The sequence below is a fragment of the Artemia franciscana genome, chromosome 5 (assembly GCF_032884065.1).
Source record: "Artemia franciscana chromosome 5, ASM3288406v1, whole genome shotgun sequence".
NCBI classification, from domain to species: Eukaryota; Metazoa; Arthropoda; class Branchiopoda; order Anostraca; family Artemiidae; genus Artemia; species Artemia franciscana.
The window spans coordinates 49,740,191-49,763,075 of record NC_088867.1 but is presented as its reverse complement, the minus strand read 5'-3'; the positions used below and the strand labels follow the sequence as shown (position 1 = coordinate 49,763,075).

The window sequence follows — 22,885 nt, the reverse complement described above, 5'->3', positions numbered from 1 at the left end:
GTATTTAGTTCAGCATAAAGAAGTTTCTGTGTTGATAAGATCGTATCATGCGCATAGAAACTCACAGCCGAGGTTATAATGCATTCTATTTTCACACCCTTGGATAGCGATCGCGCAAGAAAATTTATCGCTTATGCTTGTCTTTTAATAATTAGGCGCAATCCGAGAATCATGGCAATCCAAAAAAAGAAAATACTTCACAAAACAGAAGGAAAGATACTATCAGAAGGTAAATGGATGATATCAGAAAATAGTAGGCTAGCTTAAGAAGCTTAAATACCAACAAGTGAGGGAACCCTAGGCTTCTGCTATACACCACTCCCGGCAGGTACGACGATACTTGCTACATAAACCTCCCCTTTTCTGTTCGCTTATTAGTCAAGTTGGCAAAACTAATTAATCGTTCATAATAATTCCATAATTATTTTCATAGGATTATCGTTTACTTATTGAAACGCTGATAAATAATTTTATTAGTGAGTAAAAATACTTTTCCGAATTCTATGAAATCTAACTAGCTTTCCAGGGATTAAAGTTCACTGAAAAACCTTACTGGTTTTAAATTCCTTCTTGCGATTACTGCATCAAAGAATCATTCATTTTGTAGTTTTCTCTTCTTGGACTCGTTGTGATTCTTAATGTTGCTTCCTGTCTAACTGCAGATTTTAATGTCCATAGATAACTTCGAAGACAACACTGCCTTTCCATGACGAAAGTAAAACAGTTCAAAACAGGGATGATACCTTTTTATTGACAGTGAATCGATATAAAATTATTTAACTGGATATTTCGAACACAGTGTGATCATCATCAGCTGATGATGAACACTGTACATATGTTCGAAATATCCAGTTAAACAATTTTATATCTATTCACTGTCAATAAAAAGGTATCATCCCTATTTTGAACTGTTTTACTTATTGTCCATTATTTTTATTCGAGTTTCGTGATGATTCTTGTTCGCTTATCTTCTAGCCGCAGATCTCGTTTGCGATCCGTTTTCATGCATCATTGCATTAGACCTTTGTTTCATTTTGCTTTATCTATTTGGATTCAATCAAAAACGTTTTTAAGAGAAAAATTAAGCTCGTTTAAAAGGAGTATATATATTTGTTATTCTATAGTTTTAAATTAAGTCACGAAGCGACAAATATGCAATTTCAATTCAGTTGAGAAATTCTAGCGTGAATTGAATTCCTCCTTCCTGTTAATGCAAAAGGATCATCCATTTTAGTATTTGTTCTCATTTGGGACTTGTTATAATTCCTACTGCTGCTTCTCCTCTAGACCAAAGCTTTCATTTACCATTCGATGTATTAGTTCTGATGCTAGTTGTCACATGTCTTCTAGTCGTAGATCTCGTTTGCGATTTATTTTCCTGCATCACTACTTCCGGCTGTTTCGATGCCTTTTACTTCAGCTGCTTGGATTCATTCAAAATAATATGTAATTCTTCTTGGCGTCATAGGTACCAAAAATATTTCTCTCAGGTTTTCCCAAATCGTCATATTCTTTCTTTAATTGATTTGTTTTATACTTCAGTAACAACCTGAATGTTCCTGTTCAGGGTTATTGTACGCATCATAAATACTTTATCTTAATTTTCAAGTCAATGTGTTTTCCTTGGTGTTCGGGCCAAGGAACTATAAGTTTCCTGTATATGGTTTTGACCAAAGCGGCTCCTCGATTTGAAACCAAATTTGAAATTTGTGTTTCATATTTATGTTGACACACATGTAAACATGTTTACATATGTAAACAATCATTTGATTATCAAGCTATTTTACTAAAAATTAAAACCTCTTCGTATGGGACGAAACCAATTGAAGTTCAATCTGATAGTCGTCCAATACGTCACATGTTCTCTTAGCCCTAGACAGTTTCAGTAGCCATTTTAATCAAAACAGTAGAACGCCTACAAAAATGCTCTTTTGGGGAAAAAAGATTCGTGCAGCCTTAAATGAAAAAAAGGTCAAGTATTTTTAATTTACATAATTTTTTTATAAGGGTTTCATAGCTTTTGGATCTGTAGATTGAGAAAACAATCCAACTTAGATTTTCAATCTTTATGGCTGCCCTGTCTCTAGAAACCACTAAATTCACAAATAGACAAATTCTCTCTTTTCTACTCTTGACAGCACTATAAATTATTGAGTAATAGCCGAAAAGTGTAAAATGTGTTAATAACTATTCATTGTCCAAAATCAATGCCAATTTCAGTACTTGTAATATATAGTCCCTACCACTCAAGTTTTTCATTCATTGATACGTTAGAAGACTGTTTTTTTCGTTAGTTTTTTTCAAGTTAACGTGAGACAAGACAAATAGAAGTTACAGAATAGATGAAAAATATATAATTTGGGCTATATAACTGAACGTTTGGGTGGGGGAGGGGAAGTATTTGGATTGTGTGAAGTTAGAATACAATTCTTAATAATATACAGAATTATTTTACCTAACGCATCAGGCAAGCACACCCAAAAACAGTTTCCCGTTTAAAGATATTTGACTTACTAATTCTAATCAAGCACATAATTGATTGACTATTTGGCTTACTAATTCTGTATTTGACTTAGTAATTATAACCAAGCACTTAAAAAGTTTTGAGGGAAGGGAAAGTAGCCAAAGGATCCCTGTTTATCTGCTTAATTAGAATTAGTAAGTCATTTATCTTTAAACGAACAACTGTGGATGTATTTTTGCATATTTTTTTCTTCTTGAAAATGGCTCCGTATTTTTTATTTAAATTGGCACCGTGGGATTTTCTGGCCTTAAATAAACGGTCTAGATGGTTCATGAGTTTGATAGTTATCGTTTAGACCCTTAGTTTTTGAAAAAATCATGTGTGACGTCATATTTATATACATTTCAAGACAATAAATTGTATAATTTTTCTCTCAGGATAGGTCTCATCGTTCTTAGTATCTATGATAGTTGTAAAAATGCCCAAGATGACAAATGACTGAACAATTGAAGAAAAATGCATAGAACAAGGAACAGCAAAAATCACATTGATTTGCAAAGGTAAACATTGTGCAAAGGAATATGCTGTTAGAACACAAAAGCAAAATCATAACAGAATGAAGGAACGTGTTACTTACTAAAGTAGCCATATTGTTGCCAAACCTTAGGCTTGCTACGGTACGCGCACTATTAGACATTATCCGTACCTGCTTAAAGAAGGTGTAAGCTTTTTGTAGCTATGAGACGAACTTTTGTTAAGTTATGTGCTTACGCGAACTCCGTGGCATCGTAAATGAAGGTAAAGCAGTGCTGAACTTTCCTATAGCTTTCTTTGGGATGACAAACATTTATAGAGCCGAGAGCCGTTAATGTGATTGCACTTGACTTGTGGCTAAATTTGAACTTGTGAATTAGAACTTGGACTTACAGTTGAGTTTACTTAAAAGTGTACCTGAATTCGAACTTATGAATTTTGCATTTGATTTTATTGGAAAGTATAGCTAAATTTCACCTTACAATTTCCAACTTTGACTGTCAGTCGAATTTTTCTGGAAAGTGCAGCGCAGTGGGCGATTAATAGAACTATATCCAGTTAGGGGACACGATGAGTGCAGTAGATCTGTGTGTAGTGCTGGTGGGTGACATTTAAGAACATTTAAGTTGGCTAAAATTTAAGTCACTATATTGTGAACATAAGTATTATTGTGTCTCTTGGATTTTTTTTTATAATGTTATAAATTGTATCCTCGTAATGTTGCTGATGATGTTGTGTTCATCGTGTTGTGAAAACCGAGAGATTCTTTTCAAAGGGGGGAAATGTAGGAGGGTCTGTTTTTCCCATATACATATTTGTCGATTTATGTAGTTAGTCTTATGAAAATTACTTTTATTATTGCACTTCCAAGTTGCAAATGACTGGCACAATAAATATCTCCATGTTTAGCAAATCCAACAGTAGTTTGCAAACAGGAAATTTCTTTGAAAGTTCAGTTTTATATTAATCAGACATTGGATGGACAGTTGTTGGATAATTATTTGAATTTTTAGAAATATGGAGTATACTTTATTTAAAGTATAAATTCAATTTTTGAGATTGTGTGTTTTTAATTACAAAAACACGTACACATAGTAAGTTATTTTAAAATAGAACTTTAAACAGCTCTTTATAACGCTTAATGGTCTCACTAGCAGAAGAGGAATCAAGTTAACAACAAGATACATAAATGTTACCCATGTAAAAAAGTTTGTTTCCCTGTTCTTCAAGCAAGAGGATTGTTAATTTCCAGAAGAACGTTTCTAGCCATGGAAATTCTAATGACGTGCTTTGTTCTGGCTCGGCGCTATTTCTCACGAGTTTCAGGCTTTTTTTCGAAATTGCCATAACTTTTTTTCGAAATAACATTCCACTATTAAAATTAATGGAGAAAATTGTTGCCACTCTAGAATCCATTAAAAATTGTAATTTTTCTCACCGAACAGTTTTTTTTTAAAACAAGTTTTAAGCTTTTGATTACTAAGAACCGTTGTTTGTCGCTCTCTATTATGTCCCCGTTCCTCGCTAGTGGCGGAGGGAGAAAAACATCAATGGGAATACATGAGTGTTTTACACATACAAAAGAGAAATTTTTCTTGTTGTTCAAGCAAGGAGATAGTTAATTCCCTACGTAGAGTTTTCGGCTATGGCGATTTCAACAGTATATTTTTCGTTTTGATCCGAAACCACTTTCAAGAGTTTCAGGCTGGTTTTGAAATTTCGATAGATTTGTTTCAAAATAAAATTTACTGTCTTTTATACTGTTTAAGACTCTCTAGTAAAGATTAGAGTATTAGTAGCTCAATTAGAACTTAACGGATTTATCCTAAGTTGATCGGCCCGATGGTTGTTCCATGAGGTCTATTGCTGCTGCTAGGAGATCATAATTTTTAAACATTTGCAGTAGCTCTCATTGCATTCTGTGCTGAACAACTTAACTGTATCGGAAGATTGTATAGTTTCACATAATGTTTGTGCAAAATCTGCATAAAAAGGGATTAGAGAAGGGGGGATTTTTCCAGAGTTACTTTTCTCCCTATTTGTGTAAAGAAATTCGCTTCTCATCCTACCTAAATGACCGATTCCGTTCAAGATTAAATAAAAAAAACAAGTTTTTTGAAATGAAAGTAAGGAGCGACATTAAAACTTAAAACGAACAGAAATTACTCCGTATATGAAAGGGGCTTTTCCTCCTCGACAACCCGCTCCTTACGCTAAAGTTTTTTATTGTTTTGAAAGTAGAGTTGCGGGAAAGAATCAAACTTTAGCGCAAGGAGCGGGGTGTCGAGGAGGAAAAGCCCCTTTCATATATGGAGTAATTTCTGTTTGTTTTAAGTTTTAATGTCGCTCCTTACTTTCATTTCAAAAAACTTGTTTTTTTTTATTTAATTTGTGAAAGTTTTTGAATTAATGCATGTCTGATTTTGGCTCTCCGTACATAAATTATTAAAATGAAATTTGCATATTAATTCTTTTTTTGGCTAAATGGCTTTCTCTTAGTTTTGATCAGACGATTTTGAGAAATAAGGGGTGGGGAAGGAGGCCTAGTTGCCCTCCAATTTTTCGGTTACTTAAAAAGGCAACTAGATCTTTTAATTTTTAACGAACGTTTTTATTAGTAAACAAAATACGCAACTTAGGAATTAACTTACGTAACAAACTTTTATATTCTTATATTTTTGATTATATATATGAGAGGGTTGGTCCCCTCGTTGATACCTTGCTCTTCACACTAAATCTTGTTTTGTCCCAATTCTTTAAGAATGACCCCTGAATCAGAAAGGCCGTAGAATAAATAGTTGAAATTACTTAAATTTTTTTAGCATAAAGAGCGAAGTATTTATCTCCTCTTAAATACCTCGCTCTTTATGCTAAAGTATTTTTAGAACCCCTCATATGCGTAATAATCTCTGTTTGTTTTAAGTTTTAATGCTTCTCCTTACTTTCAATTGAAAAAACTTTTTCATGTTTATATTTTCATGTTTTTTTTATAGTAATGCTAGAAAGTCCTGCGCCCTTTTCATTGAATTTTTCTTCCCCCATGAAATATTCCTCCAAGGAAAGATCCTCCCATATAGCCCCCTCCCCTGAACCCCACACCCAAACCAAAAAAATCCCCTTGATAACGTCGGTACACTTCCCAGTAACTATTACTGTGTGTAAACATTGGTCAAAGTTTGTAACTTGTAGCCCCTCCCCCAGGGACTGTGGGGGGTAAGTCATCCCCAAAGACATAGTTATTATGGTTTTCGACTATGTGGAACAAAACGGCTATCTCAAAATTTTGATCCGTTGACTTTGGGAAAAAAACGAGCGTGGGAGGGGGCCTAGGTGCCCTCCAATTTTTTTGGTCACTTAAAAAGGGAACTAGAACTTTTTATTTCCGTTAGAATGAGCCCTCTTGCAACACTCTAGGACCACTTGGTCGATACGATGACCCCTGGGAAAAACAAAAAAACAACAACAAATAAACACGCACCCGTGATTTGTCTTCTGGCAAAAAAAAACGAAATTCCACATTTTTGTAGATTGGACCTTGAAATTTTTTCTATAGGGTTTTCTGATACTCTGAATGCGAAGGTGCGATTTTCGTTAAGATCCTGTGACTTTTAGGGGGTGATACCCCCTATTTTCCAAAATAAGGCAAATTTTCTCAGGCTTGTAACTTTTGATGACAAAGACTAAATTTGATGAAACGTATATATTTAAAATCAGCATAAAAATCCGATTCTTTTGATATTTCTTTTAGCATCGAAATTCCGTTTTTTAGAGTTTCGTTTACTATTGAGCCGGGTCGCTCCTTACTACAGTTCGTTACCACGAACTGTTTGATTCCCATATTCGGTTAAGTTTCACTCTAATTGTTATGGGAATATTCCAACCCGCTTGGAAGTGCTTCAAGGTGGTGTTCTTTCACCGTATCTTTTCAGCATTTGTATCGCAGTGTGTTATACAAAATTATGCCCTTTCTTTTTTGTAATTTGGTAAATGTCTTTGTATTGCATATGCGGATGATATACTTCTAGATCTAGCCGTTCTAGATCTAGCCTCTCAAATTCCGTATCATCTATTTCAAAACATTTCAAAACTGTTGGTCTGTCATTGAATATTGATAAGTGTGAGTAACTAGTCTTTAATGCAAAGTCTATGCCCATTTGAAATCCGCGTTCTAACTTCTCCATCCATTGTGTCTCTGATTTGCGGCGGTCAAGCATTCAAATTTATTGGAATCTACTAGCTTTTAGGATCAATATTGTACGGCATATTAAAGAAAACTAAAAGCGGGTTATGGTAAAATAGTAGCTAATCGTGGTTATTATTATCGAAAAGCGCTTGCATTGCTATACACTAGTTTTTGCGACCATTCAATTCTTTTCCTATCTGGTATTTCACCTATCTTGAAAAAAAGACAAGATCTGGCTGAATTGTGTATATTATATTTCCGCTATTGTAAGTTTCTGTTTCATCTACCCCGGTCTTATAGGAAAAAGAAAATAATTCGGTATTTCGGGGCTTCTGACATTATTACTCCTTTGCGGAAGTTAGGCTCAAAACTGGAAAAGGATTATATTTTTTCTCTGGGCCCCTTCCACCTCTTAGTTCGTTTATTTTCCCATTAGTTTTCACCTGTTTCGCTTTATAGTTGTGTTATCTCTTAGCAGTTCTTTCGTTAGTTGAGTTATGGTTGTGGTATATATGTTTTATCGCTCGTATAGTTGCGTTATTTTCAAATTATGCTCCATAATAGAGAGGCTCCGAACACCCAGCATTGTATATTAAGCTCTGAATTTGACGTTTTTTTCTAACGTGACCAGATTCGTCCTGCGCCCTGCGCCCTTTTCATTGAATTTTTCTTTCTCCAAGGAAAGATCCTCCCACATAGCCCCCTCCCTCAACCCTACCCCCAAAACCAAAAAAATCCCCCTGAAAACATCTGTACACTTCCCAATAACCATTATTATATGTAAACACTGGTCGAAGTTTGTAACTTGCAGCCCCTCCCCCAGGGACTGTGGGGGAGTAAGTCATCCCCAAAGACATAGTTATTATTGTTTTCAACTATACTGAACAAAATGGCTATCTCAAAATTTTGATCCGTTGACTTTGGGGAAAAAATGAGCGTGGGAGGGGGCCTAGATGCCCTCCAATTTTTTTGGTCACTTAAAAAGGGCACTAGAACTTTTCATTTCCGTTAGAATGATCCCTCTTGCAACATTCTAGGACCACTTGGTCGATACGATGACCCCTGGGAAAAAAAACAAACAAATAAACACGCACCCGTGATTTGTCTTCTGGCAAAAAATGCAAAATTCCACATTTTTGTAGATAGGAGCGTGAAACTTCTACAGTAGGGTTCTCTGATACGCTGAATCTGATGGTGTCATTTTCGTTAAGATCCTACGGCTTTTAGGGGGTGTTTCCCCCTATTTTCCTAAATAAGGTAAATTTTCGCAGGCTCGTAACTTTTGATGGGTAAGACTAAATTTGATGAAACTTATATATTTAAAATCAGCATTAAAATGCAATTCTTTTGATGTAGCTATTGATATCAAAATTCAATTTCTTAGAGTTTTGGTTACTATTGACCGGATCGCTCCTTACTACAGTTCGTTACCACGAACTGTTTGATTTCTTGTACTTGACAGTGCTGGTTTGGAGTTAATGTTTATTTGATTTTAAGCAACGCTTCGCGTGTGTTCAAATAATTCTATGACCGAATTTCCTCCTTTTTTGGTATACAGTCAAGTTTAATGAATGAAACTGACCTTGCAGATAAAATGATCATTTGTAATTCATGCCAGGTAATTAGAATCGGTGTTTACAGATCGTCCTATTATTTGGGGATTGTAAGTATTTTCAATAGGCTAAAGTGGATAATGGTGCAACTACAAAACAGGAGCTGTTTGCTAAGTTGGTAAAATTCTAGACAAGCTTTTTCGGTGAAATTATAACAGTTCATATAACTGGCTTTCCTATGAAGTGAATATACCACTTGATGCCTTTTTATATGCTCTCTACAAATTTAATAATTGCTTCTACCTTCAATTGAGATTTAAGCACTTTTTAGCTCTTTTAAATGAAGAATTTTAAAAAAATTATGACAGTCTATATAACTGACATACCAATAAAGTGAACATACCACTTGATGTCTTTTTTATGCTCTTTATGAATATAATAATTGCTTCTACCACAAATTCAAATTTAAGCACTTTTTAAGATCTTAAAAATGATGTATTTTCAATTAAAGTATGGGTTATCCATTGTTTCCATCAAAAATGTCCTAGGGAGGTATTTTGAAGTACCTACCTTAGACTCCTTCTCCCTCTAGAGGACAATAAACTTGGGTAATATTTATATTAACAGACTATTCAGGTAGCTAAGAAACCCATTTACCTATGTAGTCAGAATTCCATCCTCAATCCAAATGTAACATTTGTTTACATTAGAAGTAGACTTTACACCCACCATTATATAGGCCTATACCAAAGTAGTATACCTACTTGTATGACATATGCCCTAGCCCACCTAATGTTCTTCTAATTTTTTTTTTTTATGCCAAATCCTAATGAAAAATACCAAAGTGATATAAAATATAACACTTTAGAAACAAATTTGGGCTATATATTTGCCCATTAGGGGAGTGGGGGTAAAGTATAGCATGGTCTGCATGCCTAATGTGTTAGGTGCAATTATTCTGCATATTATGTAGAAAGAATTGTTTTCTAACTTCACACTGTCCAAATACTTTACCCCCTCCCCCTAATGTGCAAACATATTGCCAAAATTATATATGGGCTGTAGCCCCTCTCCCTGGGTATCCAATTTACACTAGGTAAAATGAGTAATTTATTTTGTCTGGTTGTCAGTCATATTATTTCTAAATAAGCTTATTTGTCTTGTTTCTGAACTACTAGAGCATATAGAATCAGATAAGGACTCAGAAACAACATGTAAAGCAGTTGCCTTTGGAGCTACATTAAGAAGAAGTGACTTTATCATGATTTTAAATATAGCTGTTCATTGCATAGCTCATAGTGTAAAACTGAGTAAGTTTCTCCAAGACCTCAAACAAGACCTATGAACTGCTTAAAGTTATATAATGCCAATACTAAGCAAACTGAAACAAATGAGATCAGAAGTGGATGTTGACTTCAAGAAGGTATTTGCATCTTCACAAGCAAGAGAATCAACTCAGGTCAACCATGACAGAAGACCAATAGATTGGGACTAGAAGTCATAGAATCTTAATGAAAATAATACCATCAGATTCAACATATCAGAGAACCCTATTGTAGAGGTTTCAAACTCCTATCTGTAGAAATGTGAAATTTTTTGCCAGATGAAAGATTGTGCATGTGTGTTTATTTGTTTTTTTCCCCAGGGATGATTGTTTCAACCCAGTGGTCCTACAATGTCACAAGAAACCTCATTCTAAGAAAAATTTAAAGTTCTAGTGCTCTTTTTAAGTGACCAAAAAAATTGGAGAGCAACTAGATGCCCTCCCACACTCATTTCTTTTCCCATTTCACAGTATCAAAATTTTGAGAAAGCCATTTTATTCAGCATAGTCAAAAAATGTAATAACTATGTATTTGAGAATGACTTAGTCCCTCACTGTCCATGGGGGAAGGGCTGGAAGTTATAAGCTTTGCCCATTGTTTTCATATAGTATTGGTTATTGGGAAGTGTACAGGCATTTCCATAGGGGGATTTTTTTCTGGTGGGGGGCAGGAAATCAGGGGAAGTGGTTACTTGGGAGGATCTTTCCATGGAGGAATTTGTCATGGGGGAAGAAAATTTTCATGAAGGAGGCACTGGATTTTCAAGCATTATTTAAAAAAAAACAAAGAGAAATGAAATTAAAAAACAAGTTTATTCAACTGGAAGTAAGGAGCAACATTAAAACTTAAAATAATCAGAAATTATTATATGTATGAGGGGGTGCATCCCCTCCTCAATACCTTGCTCTTTTTACTAAAGTATTTTTAGTAATTTCAAATGAACAATTTATTATAATTAAACAGCCTTTGTGATTCAGGGATCATTCTTAAAGAGTTGGGACAAAATTCAAACTTTAGTGTAAAGAACAAGGGGTGAACCCCCTCATATACATAACAAAAATATATGAATATAGAAGTTTGTTACATAAGTTATTTTGTAAGTTACACATGTTTATTACTTGTAAAAATGTTGGTAAATAAAATTAAAAGCTCTAGTGGCCTTTTTAAGTAACCAAATAATTGGAGGGCAACTAGGCCCCCTCTCCCACCTATTTTCCTGAAAATTGTCTGATCAAAACTTTGAGAAAGCCATTTAGCCAGAAAAAAAATTAAATTAGTATGCAATTTTTTTTAATTATTCATGTACAGATAACCAAAATCAAAACCTGAAATAACTCAAAAACGCTCAGAAATTAAATGAAAAAACAAGTTTTTGGCTGTCCCTTCTTTTCAACGCCCTGCTCTTTATGTTAAAGTTTGACTCTTTCTCACAACTCTAATTTTTAAAACAATAAAGAACTTTAGCATAAAGAGCAGGGCGTTGAGGAGGGGACAGCCCCTTTCATATATGGAATAATTTATGTTTGTTTTGATGTCACTTTTAAGTTTTGATGTCACTCCTTACTTTCAGTTAAAAAAGAACTTGTTTTTTTTTATTTAATCCAGGATAAGAGTAAACCAGCTAAAACTTTACAATACTTCTGCATTAGACCTTTATTAAATGAAATAATACATACTGCATTATAAAAAACTTATTATAAGATAGTATTAGCTAAAAATGTACACAGAGATTTATTTTAAAATTTGGTCATTTGAAAAAAATAGTATTATCAGTACTGAAAGTATTTTATTATCAGTATCTATACTTGAAATAACAAGGTAATAGCTTTCAATGTTCAAATTCTTATAGTCAAAGGGTTGGGTATGATATGTTATTACAAAACATTCTATTGGCTCATCCTTTTACTTATTTGTCAATATTCTTTCTGTCAAATCATGTCTTTTTGCCTCTAAACTTTTGTTAATAAAAAATTTAAAACAGTCAAAAAATGTGTTATTTTACACTTAAATTTTTAAAGTTTTCCCAGACCCCCATCATTTCACCATTTAAAAATTTTTTGTGTTATAAAAGTAAAACCTTACAAAAATATTCTGCTTAAATAAAGTACAATAAAATTGGTGAAATATATAGATCTCAGCAGATCAATGAAACAATTTATGGAAATATTAGAGAATGTTGTTGGGAAAGTATTGTCTGAAAAGGAAGAAAATATTTTCATGGGTGATTTTAACGTTTGCATGATGGATATGTCATTGAGTCAGACTTGTGATATACTGGCACTAGTAATCCTGTCTGGGTCAACTCCCTGTATAAATATCCCTACACAAATTTCAAACCAATCTGCACCCTTAATTGACAATGTGTTCTCATCTATACATTCTGTAAAAAATGAAGTGCTAATATCAGATACATCACATCATTTCCCAGTAGGAGTTTTACTTCCACTCCCCCAGCCTGCCCACCAAATAGCCCCTGATAATAAGTCTTGATTCCAATATACACAAGCAAACACCAAAAAGCTCAAAGATGATCAATTCACTATGTCATGTGAGTTAACAATACCTGAGAGGTTGGGCTTAGGAAATTATAATAAGGTATTTGATTTTTTTTTATATGAAACAGTAAAGGAGAAATTTATCCATGCAGGTCATTGTTTCATCACTTTAAATTCTTTAAATCTAATTCTGACAATAATGTGGACCCCAGACTAGAAATTTTTGTTTTTTGCATGTTGACCAATAGTTTGCACTTTGGAGGTACTGATCTTGTGATTCAATGCCTTTGGCTGGGAGTGCAATGCGTAGTTACAGGCAAATCATCTGATACTTCCTGTGTTTTTTCCCCAGGTTTTTCCATGTACCCATTTAGAGCTGGATTGACTCTGGCTGAGCTTACAGGGTCAAACCATTGACCCCCCTCCAAACCAAATAACCAGCAACACCAGGACTCAAACCCTTGGTCTCAGAATTTTAAGTCTAGAGTGTTAATCAGACTAGAGCCAGCCCAGAATAATTATGATGGTAACCATGGAGTTGATGATTTCCATTTTAATTGAAATTCTCCATTATAATGGAAGAACCAAGCATGAATACCTTGCTAGAACCTCCAACATATTGACTCCAGTTCATATATGGAAAATTTTCCATTATAATTGATATTTCCAATTATAATGGAAAAACCAAGCATGCCAAGCTGGGGAGACCCTCCAACAGATTGACTCTTGTTTGGTATTGTTGAGTGACATATTTGGGAGATGGTAATGTCAGCAATGAAAGGGGGGGGGGAGATATTAATGCCAGGTTTTTCTTCTCACTCAATTGGACTATATGTCTTGTCTTTTTCTACAATTAGCCATGACTTGATGCCCCACAACTATTCCATTTTAATTCAAAGTCTAAACAACCTCTAATCACAAATGAAATATGTAAGAGATGCTGGAGGCACAGGGAACATATGACAAGACTGAAAGAAGGTAGACTCCCATATGATGTCTTGTTGGAAACGACCTGGTTTATGCAGAGGTGATAAATAACCCTTAGCCGGTAACTGGAGAATAGAGGCTACACAGTCCAGTAGGTTGATCCAGGACCTCTGATTGCTTGCCCAGGACCAAGCAACATGGAGGTCAACAGTTGCTTCCTTAGTGTCTCAAGGCATGGGAGGATCTAAGTCTAGGTAAGTCTAGTTGCTTACAAACAGGGCTGCTAATAAAAATCTTACAACCAATGACAAGTGTTTGGTTAAATGTTGAAGAGTGCCTTAATTTTACCAAGCAAAATAATCTTATCAAGAGACCTTATTGCATGGGGGTCCCCCAACAATGGAAAACGGTATTCTTTATTGAACATCTTATAAAAAAACACATAGTTTTGTAGGTTCTTCCATATTTGGTGTATACTCTAAGCCCTCTAATTTTGTCAATCCTATTCCATGCACATGAAGCTCAAATATTCCAAAAATTCAGATTTTATGTTCTAGACCACCTAAGTCTTTCAAGATTAAAAGGGGCTCCTCTTTTTGTACTCTGTGGTACTTGGAAAGAGTTTTATTACATAAAACGCATAGAGCAATAAACGCAATAGAGCAACTCTTCCCTTTCTGTAAGTGACCCAATTTACACAATGGTATTTACACACAGGAATAGTTAAGAAGGAGATAATGTCCTTTATACTGAAAAGCTCAGCTTATTCCAGGCTTTAATTTTACTCATTTCAGGCTTTTCTAAATTTATTTTTACTTTATTAATATTGATATAAAAACATGCTGATGAAAACAATTTTTCACAAACTATTCTTGATATATTCCCTTTTCTAGTTTTCTTAGATTTTACAGACTGTTGAATATGCACCAACATAGGTCAATTGTTACAATAAAGCACTTATTCTCTAAATCAGACTGGGTGGTAAATATGCTTCTTCTTTTATAGGTCCTCCATGAGCTAAAAAACTAAATGAAAAGATACAAGTATAAAGACCAAAATTGAATCTTAAAACAAACACAAAATGTTACTTCTCAGTCAACACAATATACAGCTATTAAAGTAGCTAAAAAAAAACTGACTTGTGACCCTACATTTGTATGTAGTTCCCTACATTTGTAGAACTATGAAACATTAGTGCTGTATTTAAAAGCATAAAAGAATATATGTTTTCAGTAGAGTAAAAATCCAAAGTGCTTCATGATATTTCATTTCTTAGAAAAACAAAACGAATTAAGAGGTGTTTATACAATTTGAACTCCCTTGATATGTTTGAACTTCTGCCAAACCAGCCTAATCCAGATTTTAGAATTTTACATTTGTAGCTATCATGGGTATTATGTATAGGGGGGTCAGACCCCCCCCCAATGGTTTCAGCCAGTCAGTAAAAAAAATGGGTCAATAAAATAAGGGTACTTTGCACCACTACTTTACTAGCTCAGTACTTTTAGTGGTCCACTATTTTACTTATTAGGGTAAATTGGCGGATGGAAGTTTATGATATAAGATCAATGAAAGAAGATCAGTCTCAGTTGGCAAAAAAAGTAAGTATTTTAACAGATATATCACCCAAATGGTAAATATGAACAGCCAGTCGGTATAATTTATTTCCCCCCCCCCAAAGATTTGGAATTATAACCTCTCTGGTAGTTATTATTTTACAACTCTTTAATAACTATGGTATTAAATATCTGTTTAATAATCTGTACTATCTGTTTATCTAATAATCTGTACGTAATCTGTTTAATAACTATGTGGCTACTAAAATTAAATTTATTGTTTTCGTCTTAAGTTTTTGAAAGAATTTAGATGGTTAAAGTTATCAAAATCATGCTTGGTGAAAGACATTTTAGAGTCTTATAGGCTCGTGTTTTATTTTCAGGAGGGCATTTAAGGACTTTTCTGCAGTAGAACAACATCCTTTATCTGCTTGAGCTGATGTTAAGCATTTTGCAGAAATTGAGAAAACATTAGGCAAATTAAAGCCATGAGAAAGACATTAAAATGCTAGCGTGCTTGAATCACATATCGTTCTAGTTTCCATTAAAATGCAAGTTTTACATAATTTATCAAATATATGGAAACATCACGAGTCAGATTTATTTCAGTTAGTTTTATACCTTGCACAGATAAAATAAAATATATAGGCCTAAATCTTGTCAATTTTAAGTTTCAACTTTCAAGTTTGCTTCTACACAAAAATCTTCGGCTTTAAAATGTCAAGTCTTGTTTTAAATACACAATACACCAGGCAGAGACCAGCCAGAAGAAACCAAACCAACATCTGAATCAGAAACGGATTTAATCACAAGAGAATTCTATTTCGATTTAATTAGGCTAAACCTTATTCAATCTAATCAGACTAGTCTTTGAGGAAGACTTCTGATGAAGCTAAAATTTTAAGAAAAGAAGTTTCTCTGAATTTTAGCCAGCCTATCTCCACCATCTAAAAAGTATCTAGATCAAGTGAAAGATTAAAAATCCGGAGCAAAAGTTTAAGAAAGAAAAATGTTAATAAGAATATTTGTCATTGTCAGAGATTGTGCTCTGTCCGAGTACTTAGGGCTTTTACAATATACTGTATGCAGAAGTCTGCAATTTTTCCTTTTTTCAAGTTGGCTTTTTTGACATTTATAAATTTAGCACCCTAAGGTCTAAATTCCTTTTTTCCTATCTAATTTCTAACTTTTAGTAAAAAACTTACCCAAAATCTTTAACCCTAACCAGAGATCAATTATCTAGCACAAGTATTTTTCGAGTAAAATACTAGATTAGGGACTTTTGTGTATTTTAGAAAGTAACCAAGTTAGGTAAATGAAATTCACATGAATGGATCCAGAAACCTCAATGATGATCTAGGAAGATATTTCTAAGTTCATTCAATTGGTTCTGGCTCAAGTTCAAGCATTCCAAAATACAAACTTTAACAAATACTAAAATATTTTAATCACTTACCCTTTGCTTACAAGGCAACTAAAATAAGGTATACATTTGCTTTTTATATAAATTCAGATGTTAATTTGGGTCCTTAGTGAAAGATCAATATCAATTGCTTGTTCAAATAGCGCCTTTGAATCAAATCATAATGACTCAATAATTTCAAGACATTTTTTTAGTTCTTCTTCTTTCTTTATTATTTTTACTTAAATGGATTAAAAATTAACAGAGATTAAATAATAAAAACAAGTTTTTTAACAGAAGTAGTAAAGAGCAAAGCTATGTCTTGAGCAGAGCATAAAAAAAAACTACCAGAAATTATAATGAACAATGAACTAAAAGTTTAAAAAAAACAGATTTTAGACTTAATAAAAAATAACAAGAAATAAATGTGAAAAAAGACTTGGACCAAAAACGTTAATAAAAAAATAACAATAAATAATAAAAACAAGCAAACTTGAAAGTTGAAACTTAAAATTGACAAGATTTAGGCCTATATTTTATTTTTTATCTGTGCAAGGTATAAAACTAACTGAAATAAATCTGACTCGTGATGTGTCCATATATTTGATAGGTTATGTAAAACTTGCACTTTAATGGAAACTAGAACGATATGTGATTCAAGCACACTAGCATTTTAATGTATTTCTCACGGTTTTTAATTCACCTAATGTTTTCTCAATTTCTGCAAAATGCTTAACATCAGCTCAAGCAAATAAAGGATGTTATTCTACTGCAGCAAAGTCCTTAAATGCTCTCCTGAAAATAAAACACGAGCCTGTAAGACTCTAAAATGTCTTTTACCAAGCATGATTTTGAGAACTTTAACTTTCTAAATTCTTTCAAAAACTCAAGACGAAAAAAAATAAATTTAACTTTAGCAACCACATAGTTATTAAACAGATTACACACATATTATTAGATAAACAGATTGTACAGCATATTTAGTACAGATTATTAAGCAGCTAGAGCTCCTGGATCGACCTACTGGGCTGTGTAGCCTCTACTCTCCAGTTACCGACTAAGGGTTATACACCACTTCTGCACAGACCAGGCGGTTTCCATCAACACACATCATATGGGAGTCTACCCTATTTCAGTCTTGTCATATGTTCCCTGTACCTCCAACATCTCTTGCATATTTCATTTGTGATTAGAGGCTGTTTAGACTGGGCTCTAACCTTCAGCTCCGTGGTTACAATCATAATTATTCCTGGTTGGCTCTAGTCGGATTAATGTTCCAGACTTAAAATCCTGATATCAGGAGTTTGAGTCCTGGTGTCGCTGGTTATTTGGTTTGGAAGGGGGGTCATTGTGTGACCCTGTAAGCTCAGCCAAAGTCAACCCAGCTCTAAATGGGTACATGGAGAAATCTGGGGAAAAACACAAGAAGTATCGGATGATTTGCCTGTAATCACGCATTGCACTCCTGGCCAAAGGTATTGAATCACAAGATCAGTATCTCCAAAGTGCAGACCATTGGCCAACATGCGAAAAACGAAAGTTTCTAGTCTGGGCTCCAGATTATTGTCATAATTGGATTGAAAGAATATAAAGGTATGATACATTCATCTGCATTGAACTGCTGTTGTGTTTAATAATCTAGGTTAGGCTGTGCATTGATTAAGTTGTTATGCAACCGAATTTAACCTAACTTAATCAATTCAGGAATACCAACCTTTTGGACGGAAACACATTCCTGATTCCGAAGAAGTTCCTACAGGGAAAACTAGCAAGTGTGACCCTTTTCTCCTTTTTTCTAATATACAAGATGCAGCTTTGCCCTCACTATCAGTATTAGAGCCATCTGTAAACAAAAAAGATGTGACAGAGGTAAGAATCATCTTTTTTTTTAGATTATGCATGTGTTTAATATTAAAATACCTGTTGCATTTGTTTTATTTAAAGAAATGTGTTTTTCAAATGTAGGCACCCCACGAAAGTAAAACAGTTCAAAATAGGGATGATACCTTTTTATTGACAGTGAATAGATGTAAAATTATTTAACTGGATATTTCGAACACTGTATATGTTTTCGAAATATCCAGTTAAATAATTTTGTATCTATTCACTCTCAATAAAAAGGTATCATCCCTATTTTGAACTGTTTTACTTTCGTCATGGAAAGGCAGTGTGGTCTTCGAAGTTATGTAGGCACCCCAACTTTAAACATACTCTTTGATAAACTATGTTACTGAAAGGGTACTTCTCTAGTAAGAAAAGGTACATATAAATAAGTATATATCAGTGCATCGGCTTTAGCTATCTTCAAATGCATTTGTCCCAAAATTAAAATCTGAGAAGCTCAGTAAATCCATACTACAACTCAAATTCGCCTCTTTAATCTTTTTTTTAGCATCTATAATCTATGAATTAGGGTACCAAAACTATTCTCGAAGGAAGAGGTCTAATGTTTCAAAACTTTAAATATCTTCCAGCTTCTAAACCCATTTTAGAAAATGCGCCAAACATCATAATTACACATATATCCCAAATAGACTCTACATCTCTACTAACATTCTTGACATCTGTATCTGAGTTGTATATGGCCCAGCAAATCAGTTTCTTCTTCAAGGTATTTATGATTTGTTTAATGACAAATTATTTTCTTTGTGGTGACAATTGATGATTTATGGCTCCGAAGCTTTCCCCAAGTTTTAGCTTAACCCCCCAAGTTATGGCTCCAAAGCTTTCCCCCAAGAATAGCATACCTATTCTAACATACTCGATTTACTTGATTGCATGGTTGTTTCTCTGGAAGTTTGTCAAGTAAACAGAATATACTAGGTATCTATTCTTGCTTGGGAATATCTCGGTAAAGACGAGTCCTAAGCGAGCCCGAACAGGAAAGAGATGACCTGTAATCGCGAACATGAAGGTGTCGATTTGAAGTAGACATGAAAACAGTACAAAAAAAATGAACGTCTAAGAGGCAACTGTCTGATTGAGCCTACAATGCGCTTCTCCAACTTCACGATCAAAGACCGAAGAAACAAGTTCTTTGAAAGAATTCGACCATTACTGCGCGAGGCAGATACTACACGTCAGCCGGTTGTTTCGTATTTCAAACACTGAGGCTCGAAGACGCTGTACTTGGAAAGAATCCTCTCGGCAATCATAAAACAACGATGACATTTACTACGGAAAACAAGAACCATATCCCACGACGTCTTCACTGACGATCCCTTTCAACCTGAGAGCACAGAACAGGCAGCCAGAGAAAGAATCTTTGGCAGACAATTAAGAATGATCTGAAACCTTGGGGTAGCTTCCGTCAACATGGACATTGCTGAAATAAAGATTGGCTGAAAATTCCAGAAGAGTCTGCTGCTGACTGATCGTATTGAACTACGTCATTTGAATTACAATGGAATAGTTGTGTTGAGGTTCTTTCAGGTTTGTTCCATTATATTTGCTAGTGGTAAATATATTGGAAAGCTGTCCAATATATTTGATAGTTGGGAAATATATTGGATAGTACGTTGGGATAGTGGTAAATATCTTGGAAAGTTGGACTTATACGGAAAAATTGATTTAAAAGTGTTTTATGCTTATACATATGTCGGTACCCCATCTAGATGTTTGTGAGCATAGGAATATTACTATTTATAGTGTTTTTATTATTTGTTTGCCTATTATGTATTTGCCTATGCTGGTGCCTCTCCTATTGGGCCAATACTCAGGCAGGTTGACCTAAAATTTAAAATTGACATAAGACCATTAGATTGCCTGAAAATGAGTGGTAAACAAGGGACGCTCACCTATGGTCTAAGGCAGGTTGAAACCAAGAATTTAGAATTGAAACGTGAGACTGTTATTTTCACCTAGAATCAGAGGCAAACAAGCGTCTAAAGTCAAAATGGGGCGATTCTGCAATGAGCATCAGGCAAGGCAATTGATTCAATTTATAAACTGAGATATTTATTAGACTAATAAAAATTTTAATTGAATGTTAGTTGAACAACAAGTTGACTGAAATTACAAAGGGGCTTAAGAGGTCCAAAGCCTACAAGGGTCTCCTATCTGCCTCGAATGCTATGCAAGTGAACTTGCATTTTACAAGCTAGGACATTTGGGCACACAAAAAATTCAACTATTTGTGCTCGACTGTCTTGGTTTTGACTGTCTAGGCTTTTTCACAAGCTCAGGTAGTTTTACCAACAAAAATAACCAAATAGTCAGTAAAATGGTGTTACCCCAGAGCCTAGGCAGGCTAGGTTAGTTAAATTTTTATTAATTGAAATTATAAATTTGGAACAGGAACCCCTGCCGATAATCCACAGACCTTATATGAGTGGGTCACTATGGTTTTGATGAAAAAAACAGTGAAAATGAAATTGGCTGAGAATGATGGACTGAGCTGAGGCAATTAATAGACTCTATTTGGAAAGTGATTGGAGACAGTGGGCACCCCCTCTTCGCCTATCACGAAGAGACAGAGAGAGAGAGATAAAGATTAAGATAAAGATAGAAATAGAGGTAGAAATAAAGATAAAAATAGAAATAGAGAGAGAGAGAGAGAAAGAGAGAGCGAGAGAGAGAGAGAAGCTTGAATGCTATAACCTACAGTGAACATGGGCTAGATGGGAACCCCATATGAAAATCAATATATTGTTGGTATGTGTGTAGCGCAAGATTACCGCTTGAGCAAAAGGACTAACCAATCACAGCTTTAAGTATCCCTACCTTAAGCGGTGAACATGGGCCTGATGGAATTCTATATGAAAAAGGAACATATTGTTGGTTTGTGCGTAGCGCAGGGTTACGGCTAGAGCAAAGGCCTAACTAGGAATGGCTTGATGGCATCCGTGCTTTAAGCGGAGAACATGAACATGAAAAACGAAACAGAAGTAGTCCAGAGTTACATTCCGAACCAAAAAATGATTCATATATTATGCTTCAAATGTGGCCTTGTGGTAATATTTGAGAGATATTTCATGGTTTGATCCGAATTACTTGGCATTGAATGTTGAAAAGTCACATTTTCATATTTTTTCTCGAATTGGTATAGCTTTCCCTTAGCTTTCACACCGTTAGGTGTCACAAGGCTCCTTTTGTAGACCAGAAAATCGGATGGTCAGGTTTCTCGGTATCCTGCTTGATGAGAACTTTTCATTTAGACACCAGATAGCCATGATTAACATTAAGGACTCACGGAGTTTTGGGTATCATTCGAAAACTCAGACACACATTTCCTGGATGTATTCTGAAGCTTCTTTTTTTCTGACTTGTCCAGTTATACGTTTCTTATTGTCCTATTGTATGGATGTCTACCTTTCCGCCTACACTGTGGTCACTTTCTGTCATGCATAATATAGCATCCTGGTCATGGACACTAACCGTTCCTCACCAACACCGCTCTTAAGTCTACAGTCTATTTATATTATTGCTTGAGCTTCTTTTGTTTTTCATCAGCTTCACGACGATCTTCCAAAATTTCTTCAAAAAACTCTTCTGTTTATTTCTGTTTCAGCTCCATATAGCCTTCAATCTTCATATAATATCTGCATTCCTCCAAACCCTTTTATTCAATCAGATTTCAATCCACTCATTGCTTCTCAACAGGTCTGGAATCCACAACCTTCTTCAGTACAAAGATGCCACTCGTTTGGGACTTTTAAAAGGATTCTTAAGGACCATTTAGTTAAGAATCAAACAGAATAGCATTTAAGATTTTTATTTCTCCCTTTTCTCTGAGGAGTTGATATCCCCTGAATGTTTGTGTCATGGTGTATGCTTGTCATCTCTGCGCTTTGACTCCCAGGCCACAGGTATGTTCTCTTTTTTATCTTATGTTTTATTTGGCTATTGTTCTCTTTTTTTGGTTATTTCTTATATTGCATTTTATTTTATTTTTTTGTATCCCCCTTGTATCCCTGCCTTGAGCCTTTTGAGGGGAATAAGATTATTGGATTTCTACTCTGTATTTATTGGAGAATAAAACTTTCTGAGTCTCGTTCTTTCATAGTGAACCTGTTATTTGCCAAAAGGAGTTTATTTTTATTCGCAGATGCTGATTTTTGGAAGAGAGAGAAGTATTGCTGACCATTTGAAGGTAGGCAACTATTTTGATGTCAAAGGGGGAAAGGACTATATGGTAGTCCGAATACCTTCTTACAAATCCCGGAAATGGAACTGCTGAGTTACAACGAATAAATCTGAACAGCAATATTTCTCTCTGATAATGAGCTCGTCTGTCTGGAAATATATTTGCTGGTTAAAATTGTCTATGCTAAGACAAATTGTTGGTTGATTTGCAAAGACCTGCACAAGCCCAAGTACCCATCCAAAACTCGCTTGATAGTCGAAAGTTTGTATAAGGGCATATGGACTACCATATAGTCCTTTCACCCCTTTGACTTAAAATTAGTATCTTCAAATAATCAGCAATCCTTCTTTGTCTACTGAGA

At 34.6% G+C, this 22,885-nt stretch overlaps 1 protein-coding gene across 5 annotated transcripts in view; it reads left to right on the top strand.

Moving 5' to 3' along the window:
- Positions 1-22,885, top strand: part of LOC136027541 (anaphase-promoting complex subunit 1-like) — a 255,997-nt gene that overhangs the window by 60,500 nt on the left and 172,612 nt on the right. For 4 of the 5 annotated variants that reach the window (XM_065704890.1, XM_065704889.1, XM_065704892.1 and 1 more), the window contains exon 9: positions 18,144-18,308. In XM_065704890.1, coding sequence (XP_065560962.1) covers positions 18,144-18,308 — 165 coding nt within the window. Of the gene's footprint in view, positions 1-8,658; positions 8,800-18,143; positions 18,309-22,885 lie in introns of those variants that run through there. The other variant, XM_065704893.1, reaches the window with a different exon arrangement.